Source organism: Rhinoraja longicauda, chromosome 9 (genome assembly GCF_053455715.1).
Source record: "Rhinoraja longicauda isolate Sanriku21f chromosome 9, sRhiLon1.1, whole genome shotgun sequence".
NCBI lineage: Eukaryota > Metazoa > Chordata > Chondrichthyes > Rajiformes > Arhynchobatidae > Rhinoraja > Rhinoraja longicauda.
The window spans coordinates 40,868,123-40,884,446 of NC_135961.1; the positions used below are offsets into that span (position 1 = coordinate 40,868,123).

At 43.9% G+C, this 16,324-nt stretch overlaps 1 protein-coding gene across 4 annotated transcripts in view; it reads left to right on the plus strand.

Moving 5' to 3' along the window:
- Positions 1-1,011: 1,011 nt before the first annotated feature.
- srsf7b (serine and arginine rich splicing factor 7b) overlaps positions 1,012-16,324 on the plus strand; it is a 32,520-nt gene continuing 17,207 nt past the window's right edge. For 2 of the 4 annotated variants that reach the window (XM_078405279.1, XM_078405278.1), the window contains exon 1: positions 12,887-12,969. Coding sequence is in view for 1 of the 4 variants with exons in the window: in XM_078405278.1 (XP_078261404.1) it covers positions 12,942-12,969 (28 nt within the window). In the remaining 3 variants the exon portion in view is untranslated. Of the gene's footprint in view, positions 1,103-12,863; positions 12,970-16,324 lie in introns of those variants that run through there. The other 2 variants (XM_078405281.1, XM_078405280.1) reach the window with 2 other exon arrangements.

Sequence of the window (16,324 nt, forward strand, 5' to 3'; positions counted from 1 at the left end):
TGATGTTTGCTGGGAAGAAGCTGTTCTTCAACTTGGAGGTCTCGGTTTTCAGGCTCCTGTATCTTCTTCCCGTTGGTAACAGTGAGATGAGAGTGTGGCCAAGGTGGTGTGGGTCATTAATAATGCTGGCTGCCTTTTTGAGGCAGTGTCCCCTCCAGCCCCCTTTGATGATGAGGAGGTCAGTTAAGACATTAGTAACAGAAACTCATTCATATACATTGTTGAACAAAAGTAAAGGCAAATAAATGAAATAAATTCAATGGAGACTTAAGAAGCTGCAGATGCTGGAATCTTGTGCAAAAGACAAAGTGCTGGAGGAACTCAGTGGATTGGGCAGCATCCGTGGAGGGATGTGGAAGGAAGGGGTTTTAGTTTAGTTAATTTATTTATTGTCATGTGTACCGAGGTATAGTGAAAAGCTTTCAGGGGGGAAACGGGGGAATAAAATAAAAATATGAAACATGCTTTCTGGGTGGTGGTAGAGGCACATACGATAGTGGTATTTAAGAGAATTTTTGATAGGCATATGAATATTTAGAGAATGGAGCAATGTGGATCACGTGCAGGCTGATAAGCGTTCACCTTGGCATCATGTTTGGTACATTGTGGGCTAAAGGGCATGTATTGTGCCGTATTATTCTATGATGTATATAATATGTAGTTATGCATGATTAAATTGAAACATATTTCTCATGAATGGGCCTTGGAATTATTCTGGATTATCAGGATAGCCTACTCCATAAAAAATATTGCATGCTACTGTGTTAGTCATTTTTTGTGATATAAATGTCAAATTATTCACGCTTGGTGGATGAGTTACGCAAGTTTGTTCCTACATGCTGTTTATGATTCAGCTTTACATGTATATAGTTAACAAAAGTTAGTTTGTCCATGCCAATATATAATTGTATTGAAGTGAATAGAACTTTAATCTGTCATGTTTAAGAGATAGGCGAATTAAATTGTTGAAAGAAGCAAAGGAGGTGCACTAGGACCCTGGGAGCCCTCAAGACAGGCCATGTTCTGTGCAACGCAGTCTCAGTATTGTATGTACCAGGGCCTCCTGATTAAACCAGTCAAACGAAAACTCCTACCAATCAAGGTAGGAGTGTTCATCGGTGAATATTAACATTGTACTGTGCTTTGAGTATAGAATTATTGGGCAGGTGTAAATCCTCCAGTGTGGGGAACAGAATAATGATAACAATATTCCTGCATTGTTGATTTACATAAGTCAGTGTTCTAGTTTATTTTTAATTCTGTGCATTGGAATCTTTGGTCTTTGAAAAAGGTTAACAATTTCCAGCATTTTCTTTTTTTATTTTAAGATCTGGCTTGAGTCTGGTGAACAAGGTCAATCAACAGAAAATCTGCTGGTTAATCTGATTTGGAGGAGGTGTATGTTTTGTTGTCATGGTGACTTCCAGAACAATGTATTTGGAACCTGCATAAACATTGCAGAAGATTAACGTGCTGGATGTGATTTGAGTTTAAAATTCTTTTGATTATTTACCCAATTGTGGGCAATTTAACAGGCAAAATTGTGGACACTTTATTCCTACTATATATTGTAATTTGATTGCAAGATTTCTAATTATGCCTCCAAAACGTAGCAAAATTCTTCACTCTAATCCCAAATAAAGCATAGACTATGTGTGATAATCATAGTGCATGGAAACAGGCTCCTCAGCCCAACTCACCCATACTGATCAAGATGCCCCATCTGTGCTAGTACATACAGTGCCCTCCATAATGTTTGGGACAAAGATCCATCATTTATTTATTTGCTTCTGTACTCCACAATTTGAGATTTGTAATAGAAAAAAATCACATGTGGTGAAAGTGCATTGTCAGATTTTATTAAAGGGTATTTTTATACATTTTGGTTTCACCATGTAGAAATTACAGCTATGTTTATACATAGTCCCCCCATTTCAGAGCACCATAATGTTTGGGACACATGGCTTCACAGATGTTTGTAATTGCTCAGGTGTGTTTAAATGCCACTTTAATGCAGGTATAAGAGAGCTCTCAGTACACAGTCTTTCCTCTAGACTTTCCATCACCTTTGGAAACTTTTATTGTTGTTTATCAACATAAGGACCAAAGTTGTGTCAATGAAAGTCAAAGAGGCTTTTGGAGACAACAGCCAAATCTTAGGCTTACCAAAATCAACTGTTTGGAACATAGAAAATAGGCGCAGGAGTAGGCCATTCGGCCCTTCGAGCCTGCACCGCCATTCAATATGATCATGGCTGATCATCCAGCTCAGTAACCTGTACCTGCCTTCTCTCCATACCCCCTGATCCCTTTAGCCACAAGGGCCACATCTAACTCCCTCTTAAATATAGCCAATGAACTGGCCTCAACTACCTTCTGTGGCAGAGAATTCCACAGACTCACCACTCTCTGTGTGAAGAAATGTTTTCTCAGCTCGGTCCTAAAAGACTTCCCCCTTATCCTTAAGCTGTGACCCCTGGTTCTGGACTTCCCCAACATCGGGAACAATCTTCCCGCACCTAGCCTCTCCAACCCCTTAAGAATTTTATATGTTTCAATAAGATCCCCCCTCAGTCTTCTAAATTCCAGCGAGTATAAGCCTAGTCTATCCAGTCTTTCTTCATATGAAAGTCCTGCCATCCCAGGGATTAATCTGGTGAACCTTCTCTGTACTCCCTCTAAGGCTAGAATGTCTTTCCTCAGATTAGGAGACCAAAACTGTACACAATACTCCAGGTGCGGTCTCACCAAGGCCCTGTACAACTGCAGCAGAACCTCCCTGCTCCTATACTCAAATCCTCTTGCTATGAATGCTAACATACCATTCGCTTTCTTCACTGCCTGCTGCACCTGCACGCTTGCTTTCAATGACTGATGCACCATGACACCCAGGTCACGTTGCATCTCCCCTTTTCCTAATTGGCCACCATTCAGGTAATTCTCTGCTTTCCTGTTCTTGCCGCCAAAGTGGATAACCTCACATTTATCCACATTATACTGCATCTGCCATGCATTTGCCCACTCTCCTAATCTATCCAAGTCACTCTGCAGCCTCCTAGCATCCTCCTCGCAGCTAACACTGCCACCCAGCTTCGTGTCATCCGCAAACTTAGAGATGTTGCATTCAATTCCCTCGTCCAAATCATTAATATATATTGTAAATAACTGGGGTCCCAGCACTGAGCCTTGCGGTACCCCACTAGTCACTGCCTGCCATTCCGAAAAGGACATCATTGAGAAGAGAGCACTGGCGAGCTTACTAATCGTAAAGGAACTAGCAGGCCAAGGAAGACCTCCACAGCTGACGACAGAAGAATTCTGTCCATAATAAAGAAAAATTCCCAAACACCTGTCCAACAGATCAGAAACACTCTTCAGGAGTGTGGATTTGTCAATGACCACTGTCCGCAGAAGACTTCATGAACAGAAATACAGAAGTTACACTGCAAGATGTAAACCACTGGTTAGCCGCAAAAATAGGATGGCCAGGTTACACTTTGCCAAGAAGTACTTAAAAGAGCAACCAAAGTTCTGGAAAAAAGGTCTTGTGGACAGATGAGACGAAGATTAACATATCAGAGTGATGGCAAGAGCAAAGTACGGAGGAGAGAAGGAACTGCCCAAGATCCAAAGCATACCACCTCATCTGTGAAACACGGTGGTGGGGGTGTTAAGGCCTGGGCATGTATGTCTTCTGGAACTGGTTCACTTACCTTCATTGATGATACAACTGCTGATGGCAGTAGCATAATGAATTCTAAAGTGTATAGACACATTCTATCTGCTCAAGTTCAAACAAATCCCTCATTGGCCGGCGGTTCATTCTACAGCAAGACTATGATCCCAAACATACTGCTAAAGCAACAAAGGAGTTTTTTCAAAGCTAAAAAATGGTCAGTTCTTGAGTGGCCAAGTCAATCACCCGATGATCTGAACCCAATTGAGCATGCCTTTTATATGCTGAAGAGAAAACTGAAGGGGTCTAGCCCCCAAAACAAGCATAAGCTAAAGATGGCTGCAATACAGGCCTGGCAGAGTATCACCAGAGAACGCACCCAGCAACTGGTGATGTCCAAGAATCGCAGACTTCAAGCAGTCATTGCATGCAAAGGATATGCAACAAAATACTAAACATAACTACTTTCATTTACATGACATTGCTGTGAACCAAACATTATGGTGCCCTAAAATGGGGGGACTCTGTATAAACCCTGCTCTAATTTCTACATGGTGAAACTAAAATATGTAAAATTACCCTTTATTAAAATCTGACAATGTGCACTTTAACCACATGTGATTTTTTCTATTACAAATCTCAAATTATGAAGTACGGAGGGAAATAAATAAATGATGGGTCTTTGTCCCAAACATTATGGAGGGCACTGTATGCCCCATATCCCTCTCAACCTTTCCTATACATGTACCTGTCCAAATATCTTTTAAATGTTGTTATTAGTACCTGCCACAACTACCTCCTCCAGCAGCTCGTTCCATCTACCCACCACCCTCTGTGTGAAATAGTTGCCACTTGGGTTCCTCTTAAATCTATCCTCTTATCACCTTAAACTATGTCCTCTGTTTTTGATTCCCCTTTTCCCCATCTCCAGGTAAGACTCCGTGCATTCACCCTATCTATTACCCTCATGATCTTATACACATTTATAAGATCACTCCTAAATACACACACACACATATATATCACATATATATAATCTCATATATATATGATATATATATATGTGTGTATGTATTTATATGTACATGTTTGTGTGTATATGTATGTATGTGTATATATATATATTTCTATATATATATATATATACTGATGAGCCAAAACATTATGACCACCTGCCTAATATGCTGTTGGTCCTCCGTGTGCCACCAAAACAGCGTTGACCCGCCGAGGCATGCTCTATAAGACCCCTGAAGGTGTCTTGTGGTATCTGGCACCAAACATTAGCAACAAATCCTTCAAGTCCTGTAAGTTTTGAAGTGAAGCCGCCATGGATCGAACTCGTCGATCCAGCACATCCCACAGATGTTCAATCGGATTGAGATCTGGAGAATTTGGAGGCCAGGGCAACACCGTGAACACTTCATCATGTTCCTCAAACCATTCCGCAACAATGTGTGCAGTGTGGCAGGGCGCATTATCCAGCTGAAAGAGGCCACTGCCATCAGGGAATACCATTGCCATGAAGGGGTGTACCTGGTCTGCAATGATGTTTAGGTTGGTGACACGTGTTAAATTGATGTTCAATTGAATGGCCGGACCCAGGAGAACATTGCCCAGAGCATCACACTCCCTCCACCGGCTTGTTGTCTTCTCTCAGTGTATCCTGGTGCCATCACTTCCCCAGGTAAATGGCGCACACGGACAAGGCCATCCACGTGATCTAAAAGAAAGCGGGACTCATCGGACCAGGCAACCATCTTCCACTACTCCAAGGCCCAGTTCCGACGCTCGCGTGCCCAAGGTAGGCGCTTTTGACAGTGGACAGGGGCCATCATGGGCACTCTGACCGGTCTGTGACTACGCAGCCCCATATGCAGCAGGGTGCAATGCACTGTGTATTGTGTCACATTCTCCCCGTGACCACCATTAACATTTTCTGTGACGTGCCACAGACCTTCTGTCGTTTCGGACCAGATGGGGTAGCCTTCGTTGCCCTCGCGCATCGCCCAACACCCTGTCGCCGGTTTATGGTTTGTCCCTCCTCCGTCCACTGTCGGTAGGTACTCACCACTGCTAACCGGGAGCACCCCCCACAAGCCTTGCCATTTCAGAGATGCTCTGACCCAGTCGTCTGGCCATAACAATTTGACCCTTGTCAAAGTCGCTCAGGTCTTTACTCCTGCCCATTTCTCATGCATTCAACACATCAGCTTCAAGAACTGACTGTTCACTTGCTGCCTTATATATCCCACCCCTTGATAGGTGCCAATGTAAAAAGATAATCAATGTTATTCACTTCACCTGTCAGTGGTCATAATGTTTTGGCTCATCAGTGTATATACACACACACACACGTGTGTGTATTAAATATACTTTGATTATGTTTTAAAGACCAAATGATGAGACAAGAGAGCAGCCTTGATTAGGAGATATCTGCTATATCGAGAGGTTGGTCAAACTTTGGGTTGTTGTCTCTGGAACGTCAGAGGTTGAGCGGAGATCTGATTGAAGTATATAAAATGATGAGAGGCATAGATAGGGTAGACAGACAGAACCTTTAACCCAGGGTGCAAATGTCATGGTCTAGAGGGCATAGCTTTAAGATGAGAGGGGCAAGGTTTCAAGGACAAGTGTGGTACAAGTTCTTTTACATAGAGGGTGGTGAGCGCTTGGAACATGTGGAAATGCAGGGAATGGAGGGATATGGATCACGTGCATGCAGAGATTAGTTTATCTTGGCATCATGTTCGGCACAGATATTGTGTGCTGAAGAGCCTGTTACTGCGCTGTACTGTTCTACGTTCAGAGAGAGAATTCCAAGTGGCTCAGCAGCTCAAGGCATAGCCAACAACTAAAATTATATGGCTAATTCTTAGTATTCTTTTTAAGTGGCTTAGCAAGCTGGCTGAAAAACAAGTTGTTAAAAGGGACAATTAGTAATGGACAAAAGTATCAATAAAAATTAAGTATAGAAACTTGGCAATGCTGCTGTGAATCTCCATCCCCATGCTGTTGCTTCATTAATGATATATGATCGAGGATGTTCAATTAGTGTGTTTGGCTTTGCTTTAAGACTACATTTATTCTGGTCACATAATCAGGGCTTACTTTATAAATGGTGAACACCAGAACTTGTGCAGAGATAATTAGATAACTACGTATTAAAATAATCTTCTTTTATTTTGATTGATCTTCACACTCACTGTGAGAGGACCTTCACGAGAAAAACTTCACATTCAAAATGCATTAGAATGCAACCTCATATTCCACTTGGGAGGTTTGAACATTGACAATAGACAATAGACAATAGACAATAGGTGCAGGAGTAGGCCATTCAGCCCTTCGAGCCAGCACCGCCATTCAATGCGATCATGGCTGATCACTATCAATCAGTACCCCGTTCCTGCCTTCTCCCCATACCCCCTCACTCCGCTATCCTTAAGAGCTCTATCCAGCTCTCTCTTGAAAGCATCCAACGAACTGGCCTCCACTGCCTTCTGAGGCAGAGAATTCCACACCTTCACCACCCTCTGACTGAAAAAGTTCTTCCTCATCTCCGTTCTAAATGGCCTACCCCTTATTCTCAAACTGTGGCCCCTTGTTCTGGACTCCCCCAACATTGGGAACATGTTATCTGCCTCTAATGTGTCCAATCCCCTAATTATCTTATATGTTTCAATAAGATCCCCCCTCATCCTTCTAAATTCCAGTGTATACAAGCCCAATCGCTCCAGCCTTTCAACATACGACAGTCCCGCCATTCCGGGAATTAATCTAGTGAACCTACGCTGCACGCCCTCCATAGCAAGAATATCCTTCCTCAAATTTGGAGACCAAAACTGCACACAGTACTCCAGGTGTGGTCTCACCAGGGCCCGGTACAACTGTAGAAGGACCTCTTTGCTCCTATACTCAACTCCTCTTGTTACGAAGGCCAACATTCCATTGGCTTTCTTCACTGCCTGCTGAACCTGCATGCTTCCTTTCATTGACTGATGCACTAGGACACCCAGATCTCGTTGAACTCCCCCTCCTCCTAACTTGACACCATTCAGATAATAATCTGCCTTTCTATTCTTACTTCCAAAGTGAATAACCTCACACTTATCTACATTAAACTGCATCTGCCATGTATCCGCCCACTCACACAACCTGTCCAGGTCACCCTGCAGCCTTATTGCATCTTCCTCACAATTCACACTACCCCCCAACTTAGTATCATCTGCAAATTTGCTAATGGTACTTTTAATCCCTTCGTCTAAGTCATTAATGTATATCGTAAATAGCTGGGGTCCCAGCACCGAACCTTGCGGTACCCCACTGGTCACTGCCTGCCATTCCGAAAGGGACCCATTTATCCCCACTCTTTGCTTTCTGTCTGTTAACCAATTTTCTATCCATGTCAGTACCCTACCCCCAATACCATGTGCCCTAATTTTGCCCACTAATCTCCTATGTGGGACCTTGTCGAAGGCTTTCTGAAAGTCGAGGTACACCACATCCACTGACTCTCCCTTGTCAATTTTCCTAGTTACATCCTCAAAAAATTCCAGTAGATTTGTCAAGCATGATTTCCCCTTCGTAAATCCATGCTGACTCGGAACGATCCCGTTACTGCTATCCAAATGCTCAGCAATTTCGTCTTTTATAATTTACTCCAGCATTTTCCCCACCACTGATGTCAGACTAACTGGTCTATAATTACCCGTTTTCTCTCTCCCTCCTTTCTTAAAAAGTGGGATAACATTTGCTATTCTCCAATCCACAGGAACTGATCCTGAATCTATAGAACATTGAAAAATGATCTCCAATGCTTCCACTATTTCTAGAGCCACCTCCTTAAGTACTCTGGGATGCAGACCATCAGGCCCTGGGGATTTATCAGCCTTCAGTCCCATCAGTCTACCCAAAACCATTTCCTGCCTAATGTGGATTTCCTTCAGTTCCTCCATCACCCTAGGTTCTCCAGCCCCTAGAACATTTGGGAGATTGTGTGTATCTTCCTCAGTGAAGACAGATCCAAAGTAACGGTTTAACTCGTCTGCCATTTCTTTGTTCCCCATAATAAATTCCCCTGCTTCTGTCTTCAAGGGACCCACATTTGCCTTGACTATTTTTTTCCTCTTCACGTACCTAAAAAAACTTTTGCTATCCTCCTTTATATTATTGGCTAGTTTACCCTCGTACCTCATCTTTTCTCCTCGTATTGCCTTTTTAGTTAACTTTTGTTGCTCTTTAAAAGAGTCCCAATCCTCTGTCTTCCCACTCTTCTTTGTTATGTTATACTTCCTCTCCTTAATTTTTATGCTGTCCCTGACTTCCCTTGTCAGCCACAGGTGTCTCTTACTCCCCTTAGAGTCTTTCCACCTCTTTGGAATAAATTGATCCTGCAACCTCTGCATTATTCCCAGGAATACCTGCCATTGCTGTTCTACCGTCTTCCCTGCTAGGGCCTCCTTCCAATCAATTTTGGCCAGCTCCCGCCTCATGCCTCTGTAATCCCCTTTGCTATACTGTAATACCGACACTTCCGATTTTCCCTTCTGCCTTTCCATTTGCAGAGTAAAACTTATCATGTTGTGATCACTGCCTCCTAATGGCTCTTTTACCTCTAGTCCCCTTATCAGATCAGGATCATTACACAACACTAAATCCAGAATTGCCTTCTCCCTGGTAGGCTCCAGTACAAGCTGTTCTAAGAATCCATCTCGAAGGCACTCTACAAACTCTCTTTCCTGGGGTCCATTTCCAACCTGATTTTCCCAGTCTACCTGCATGTTGAAATCTCCCATAACCACCGTAGCATTACATTTTTGACACGCCAATTTTATCTCCTGATTTAACTTGCACCCTAAGTCGAGGCTACTGTTTGGGGGCCTATAGATAACTCCCATTAGGGTCTTTTTACCCTTACAATTTCTCATTTCTATCCATACTGATTCAACATCTCCTGATTCTATGTCACCCCTTGCAAGGGAATGAATATCATTCCTTACCATCAGAGCAACCCCACCCCCTCTGCCCACCTGTCTGTCTTTTCTATACGTTGTGTACCCCTGAATATTCAGTTCCCAGCCCTGGTCCTCTTGTAGCCATGTCTCAGTGATCCCTACAACATCATACTTGCCCATGACTAACTGAGCCTCAAGCTCATCCACTTTATTTTTTATACTACGCGCATTTAAGTACAACACTTTAACTTCTGTATTTACCTCCCCTCTCACATCGTTCACAATTGGCCCTGCCCTTAATTTCTTTTCCGCTCTAGAACTTCTGTTCCCATTCTTCCGCGAGTCTTTTGCAATATCTCCTGTATTCCCTTTTACCTCATCTTCATATTCACAATTTGTTAACCCCTCCCCCCCACTACTTAGTTTAAAGCCACAGGTGTCACACTAGCAAACCTGCCTGCCAGAATGTTTGTCCCCCTGCTGTTAAGATGCAACCCGTCCCTTTTGTACAAGTCACCCCTAGCCCAGAAGAGATCCCAGTGGTCCAGAAATCTAAATCCCTGCTCTCTGCACCAGTCCCTCAGCCATAAATTCATACCCTCTATCTCTCTGTTCCTGGCCTCACCAGCACGAGGTACCGGTAGCAGTCCAGAGATAACTACCTTCGACGTCCTACTTCTCAGCGTTTTTCCCAACTCTCTAAACTCCCGCTGTAGCACCTCCTTCCTCTTCCGCCCGACGTCATTCGTGCCCACGTGCACAACGACTTCAGGTTGATCGCCTTCCCTCGCTAGGATTTTCTGAAGCCGGTCTGTGATGTGTTGAACCCTGGCACCAGGGAGGCAACAGACCATCCTCAAGTCCCTCCTGCTGCCACAGAATCTTCTGTCCGTCCCTCGGACTATGGAGTCACCGACCACTACGGCTCTTCCAGACTTCGGTCTCCCCTGTCGAGTATCCTTGCCAACAGGTCCGCCACTCGGACTGGAAACGTCTTCTGCCCCGACAGTTCCCAAGAGGGTATACCTATTTGCAATAGGCACAGCCACTGGGGTCTCCTGTAGTCCACGTCCACTCCCCCCGGAAACAGTCTCCCACCTTTTCAGTAACTAACCAACAAACATCCCACCTTGTGTGGGAAAAATAACTGCAGATGCTGGTTTAAATCGAAGGTTGACACAAAATGCTGGAGTAACTCCGTGGGTTAGGCAGCATCTCTGGAGAGAAGGAATGGGTAACGTTTCAGGTCGAGACCCATGCTCCCCTTCCTTCCTATCCTGCCTCGATGTGCACCCTTTTCTCCCACAATCCTGCCCCCACTTTTCCCTACCCTCATCCCCTTCTACCTATAACCCTTCTTCTGGCTTCACATGTAATACTTCTTCTCTCTTTACCTATCAGCCTTTTGTCTTTTCATCTCTGGCCTTTGCCAAACCATCTGCCAAGCAAACCCCCCTCACCTGTATTCACCTATCACTTGCAGAAACAAGAAATTGCCGATGCTGGTGCTGGTGCGGGACAGGTAGCATCCCTGGAGAACATTGATACCCGACCCCAAACATTACCTATCCATGTTGGGTCCTGATCCGAAACATCACCTACCCATGTTCTCCAGAGATGCTGCCGGACCCACTGATTGACTCCAGCACTTGTATCTGCAGTTCCTTGTGCCTACTTCTCAGCAAATACCTGAATGTTGTTTAGTTCTTGCTACATATGGACAGACTGCATAATTTGAGAAAAGATTGTTAATGGAATTATCAGCAAGCATTACCATAGAGCCTTACCAAACAGTATGGAAACAGTTGCTTTGGCCCAACTTGCCAAGGCTGACCTAGATGCCCCATCTACAATAGTCCCACCTGTTTGTTTTTGACCTACATCTCCCTAAACCTTTCCTGTACATGTATGTCCAAATGCCTCTTAAATATTATTTAAAATTATAGTTATTCAGAGCAGTAGAAGAAACATCCCCTCACCTGTACCCATCATGCTCTGTCCTCCCCCCACTTTCTCTTTGCAGCTTTCTCCCTCCTCCTACAATGAGTTTACTACTGGTACTGCCACTGACTGATTGTAGTACAATAATTCTACACGTAGTCAGTGAGGCAGCGACTCAGCTGTGCTGTCCTGGAACCAACTTCCATATAACAACTGGGTGAAAAAGTTACCCCTGAGGTACCTCTTAAATATCTTTCCTCTCATCTGCCCTCTAATTTTCACCAGTTTCCAAGTTCACTAAAAGTGACGCTGCAGCTACGTAGGATGGCGAAAGCAGCTTTTGGCACTGGCCATATTTTTTATTATATGTTCATTTGTGTGTTATTGTGTTCATGGGGCTGTGTAAAGCTGCAGCAAGTAAGATTGACGTTGTTCAGTTGCCAGCACGTATGACATTGAACTCTTGACTTTTAACAATTTGGCTATCTTCTCAGGAGATGAAACATGTTAGCGTGAAGGACATTTTTGTCTCACTTTTACTTCAGAGAAAATTGCTTTTGAATGTTTAATTTCTGGTGCATTTCGTAGAAAAAACTTTATTTCAAATAGATAAACTTTATTTGCAATACGAATTATATATAAAACAAAAAATATCCTTACTCTTAATGACTATTCAATATTGCTAGTAGTGGTTGTATATAAACGGTAACACATGGCATGGGTGAGCACGGAGCTGATGTTCCGAAGGTACATTAAAATAGCGCCGCAGCTAGTTCTAGGCATGAGCCTCGCAGACTCCGCTGTCCGTTTAAAAGCTACAATTGAGGGACCACGGACCCGATTCCCGGTTCCTGCAACGCAGCAGAAGCCATTTTGGGTCGGAGATTGATTAACCAAAGCGATCAATATGGAGGCCGGCGGAATGGCGCCAACAGTCCACGTGACTGTGACTGTGCCCCTCCAACCGCCGAACGCTCACGTGACCCAGACCCGATTGCCAGCAACCCACGTGATCCTCCATTCAAGAACTGTTCACGTGACCCTCCGCTCCCAAATTGCCAGACGCTGACCTGACCCCCACTCCATCAATCGCACACGTGATCCTCCACTCCACCAACCGACAGCCGCCCACCTGACCCTCCACAACGCCAACCGCCGGATGCTCACGTGACCTCCACTTTCCCCAACCGCCACCCGCCCACCCGTTCGCGAGCTCCCCGCCGCCGCGCGAAGCGGAGGCGGGGTTCCAGCCGACGGCCCGGATGTGCCGTGGCCGTCCCCTTACCCTGCCAACGCGCCTGCGCACGCGGCGGAGGCGGGGATTCGCTCTCAGTTAATGGAGGACGGGCAGAGGGAAGAGTGAGTGTGTTATTATGTCCCGATACAACCGGTGCGGTGGAGGTGAGGATCCCCCCCCATTTTAATTAGTGAAGGAATACCCACACAGAAAGCACCCAAGCAGTTAAATCCCAACAGCGGCAACGCGCGGCGACAGCGCGCTGGCCCCTCAGCATGGCGGGGGTCGGTGTCGCGTAATGGCGACCGCTCGTCCTCCCACCTGGCGGCGCGCCCCCGTATTTAAGCGCGTTGTGTGTGTGTGTGTGTACGTGGGGGATTAGTTTTGAGAGAGAGAAACCTTCCCTGGATTTACCTCGACGGTTAGCTAGGGTTGTAGGGCAACTGAAAATGAAAGCGACTGCGCGCGCTGTGTGCCGGGGCTGGCGGCGCCCCCCCTGCTCCTTCCATCTCCTCACACCCCAGCTCCGGCTTACACGTGTGAGGGGGAGATGAGGGTGCTTACATGGAGATGATAATCGTGGACCCAGAGGCACAGATGCAGTAGTGGCATGTAAGAGACTTAGATAGACACATGGATGTGCAGGGAATGGAGGGAAATACATCATGTACAGGCAGAAGGGATTTGACTTGGCATCCTGTTCGGCACGGACAGTGTGGACCGAAGGGCCTGTTTCTCTGTTGCACTGTTCTATGTCTTGGGGAAATAATTGTGCCAGGATACCACACCAATGGGCTACTTGGTCCGGCTTGGGTTAATTTCAAACTTCATGAGTGTTGATGGATTTGCGTTCACCCAGCCTAGAGGAGAAGGGGATTCGGGGGAGACCTCAGAGGCATAGATAGGGTAGAATATTTTTTTTGTCCCAGAATGGAAATGTCAAAATTTGGAGGGAATAACTTTAAGGCGGGAGGGGACATTTTAAAGAGGAATGCGGAACGTTTTTTTTTACAGAGGGTGGTGGGCAACTAGAACGCACTGCCAGAGGTGGTGGTGGAGGAAGTACAATTTAAAAGGTTTTTCAATGGGCACTTGGATATGAATCACGTGTAGCAGAGGATATTAGTTTAACTTGGCATGATGTTTACAGACATTGTGGGCTGAAGGGCCTGTTCCTGTGATGTACATTTTTCATTGTTTTATTAACTCAGTGGGTCATGTAGCACCTGTGGAGGGAATGGAGAGACAACATTTTGAGACGGAACACTTCTCCATTGTTCTGACTTGTAGATTTTGGAAATACTTTGTATGTGAAGGGGGTGGATCTATTGTTGCTGGAAATCCTGATATTGGAGCTACAATACTGTCCATTTTGACAATCTTGGGTTTTTGGAAACAACATTTTGACCCTTTGCTGACCATTACACATTCTCATTTCGCCCTACAATGGTATGATTCACCTTTTTAATACGGTTTAGATCAAATTGCTATGTATGACTGCCATGATCATTTCTGTCCCGGATTGTAGACATCTTGAAGGTCTGTCAAACCATGATATATCTGAAATCTTCAATTAAAAGAAAATGATTACATTGAAAAATATGTACCCTGTAATGCTACTGTTATATATCTTGCATCTGCCAATCAAAATGTTAGTTGTGACCTTCATTTATGTAATTTGTTTGAGCATTGATTAAAAAAAATTAGAGAAATCTGTTGCTTTATATGGTAAGACGATTTCATAAATCAGTGCATAGAACAGTAATTACAAAATGATCATGAGGGATTCTGATTGTCATTGACTTATTTGCAAAATAATCAAATTTTGGTGAGAGATCTTTTGCCCCGTGATGTCTGAGCTGATTCTAACTGTACATTTTAATCTGAATTTTTTTCTTGTTTCTTCATAAACTTCCCATTTATTAAAATGGCAGTAATGTGGCATATTTCCCTCTTAAATATATTTTCTCCAATCTTCCAAGAAACTTCACTCCAATCAAGTACACAAATGAACCAGCTTTGCCCCGATGGTATCTCTTTCTTATCGAATGAGAAGGTTGCGCTTCAAGTATGAATTAAGAGAGATATGCCTATAATCTAGGTGGATTTGAAATTGTATTGTGCTCTCTTGAATGTCTTTTAGATGAGACATTAAACCAAAACTCCGTTTACAAGCTCAGCTGTATGTCAGTCGGACTATTTCAAATTCTGGGACACTTTTTATTATTTTTCTTTGCAGGTTGGTTGTGTTTCTTTATTGCAATTGACAACTTTTCAAAACTACATGGCACCTAATATCAAGTGGAGATGATCACAATGTTGTATTTAAGGTGTGTTAGTATGAAATAGTGGACAGATGGATAAAGAAAATGAAGTTTAAATGGGATTGTTATTGAAAATGGATAATTCTTAACAGAGAGATAATTCTGAAATCTGATTCTTCATTCTTTGCAGGAATGTATTGTATGGTGGCTATTGCTGCTCTGTTTAAAAATGAATTGGTACATTTTGTAATTATGGGGCATTTGGTTTAACTTTTAATGGACAAATTATTGGAAACCATTGCAAGCAAGATAAATTGGAGCAGTCAGTGTGAGTTGATGAAGGGAACATTGTGTCAGGCTATCTTTTAGCCTACTTACCTCCGCATCCAGTAGATCATCGTTTGCTGTTTCCCACAGTTACAATAGGGTTCTGCCACCAATTAGGTCTTTCCCCATCCACCTTTCCACTGACCATTCCATGATTCCCTGTCCACTTAATTCATCCTCTCACATACCTTTGTGATCCCTCAAACTTTTCCTTGCAACCATAGCCGGTCTAACACTTGTCGTTACACCTTCCTCGCCACCATCCAAGGATCTAAGCAACTCTTCCAGGTGAGACAGAGATACATGTGCACCTCCTCCAACCTTGTGCATTTCATTTGGTTCTCTCAATTTGGTCTCTACATTGGCAAGACCAAGTGCTGTCTAGGTGACTGGATAATCAAGGTGCCATGGCCACCTTGACCTCCAGTTGCATGTCACTTTTAACTTCCATTCCCACAACGACTAGTCTGCACTCGGTGAGGCCAAGTACAAACCTGAAGTAGACACTCAAAGTGCAGTGAGTGAGTGATGCAGAGAAAAGAGCATGCAAGATTTATTAGCTGAAACAAGGTTATACTAGAACTATGTGCAAAATTTGGACAAAAATGTAATGTACACAGTTTTGGGAACATTGCAGGAGAGGTATGCACTAAGTGGATTGAAGATGTTATCAGAATTGGAGAATTATAGCTATGAGAAATGATTGCATAAAGTATTGTGCATTTTATAAAATTTGAGGGATTATAGGGAGGAAGGACAATTTGCCTTGGCAGAGCTTGAAAACCCGGCAGCAAGATTTATGGTAATTAGCAGAAGGATGCCAGGCAAATTCTACAGCATAGTTGATACAAATCATTTAAAAAGGAACTGAAGATAGACACAAAAAGCTGGAGTAACTCAGCGGGGAGGCAGTATTTCAGGAGCAAAG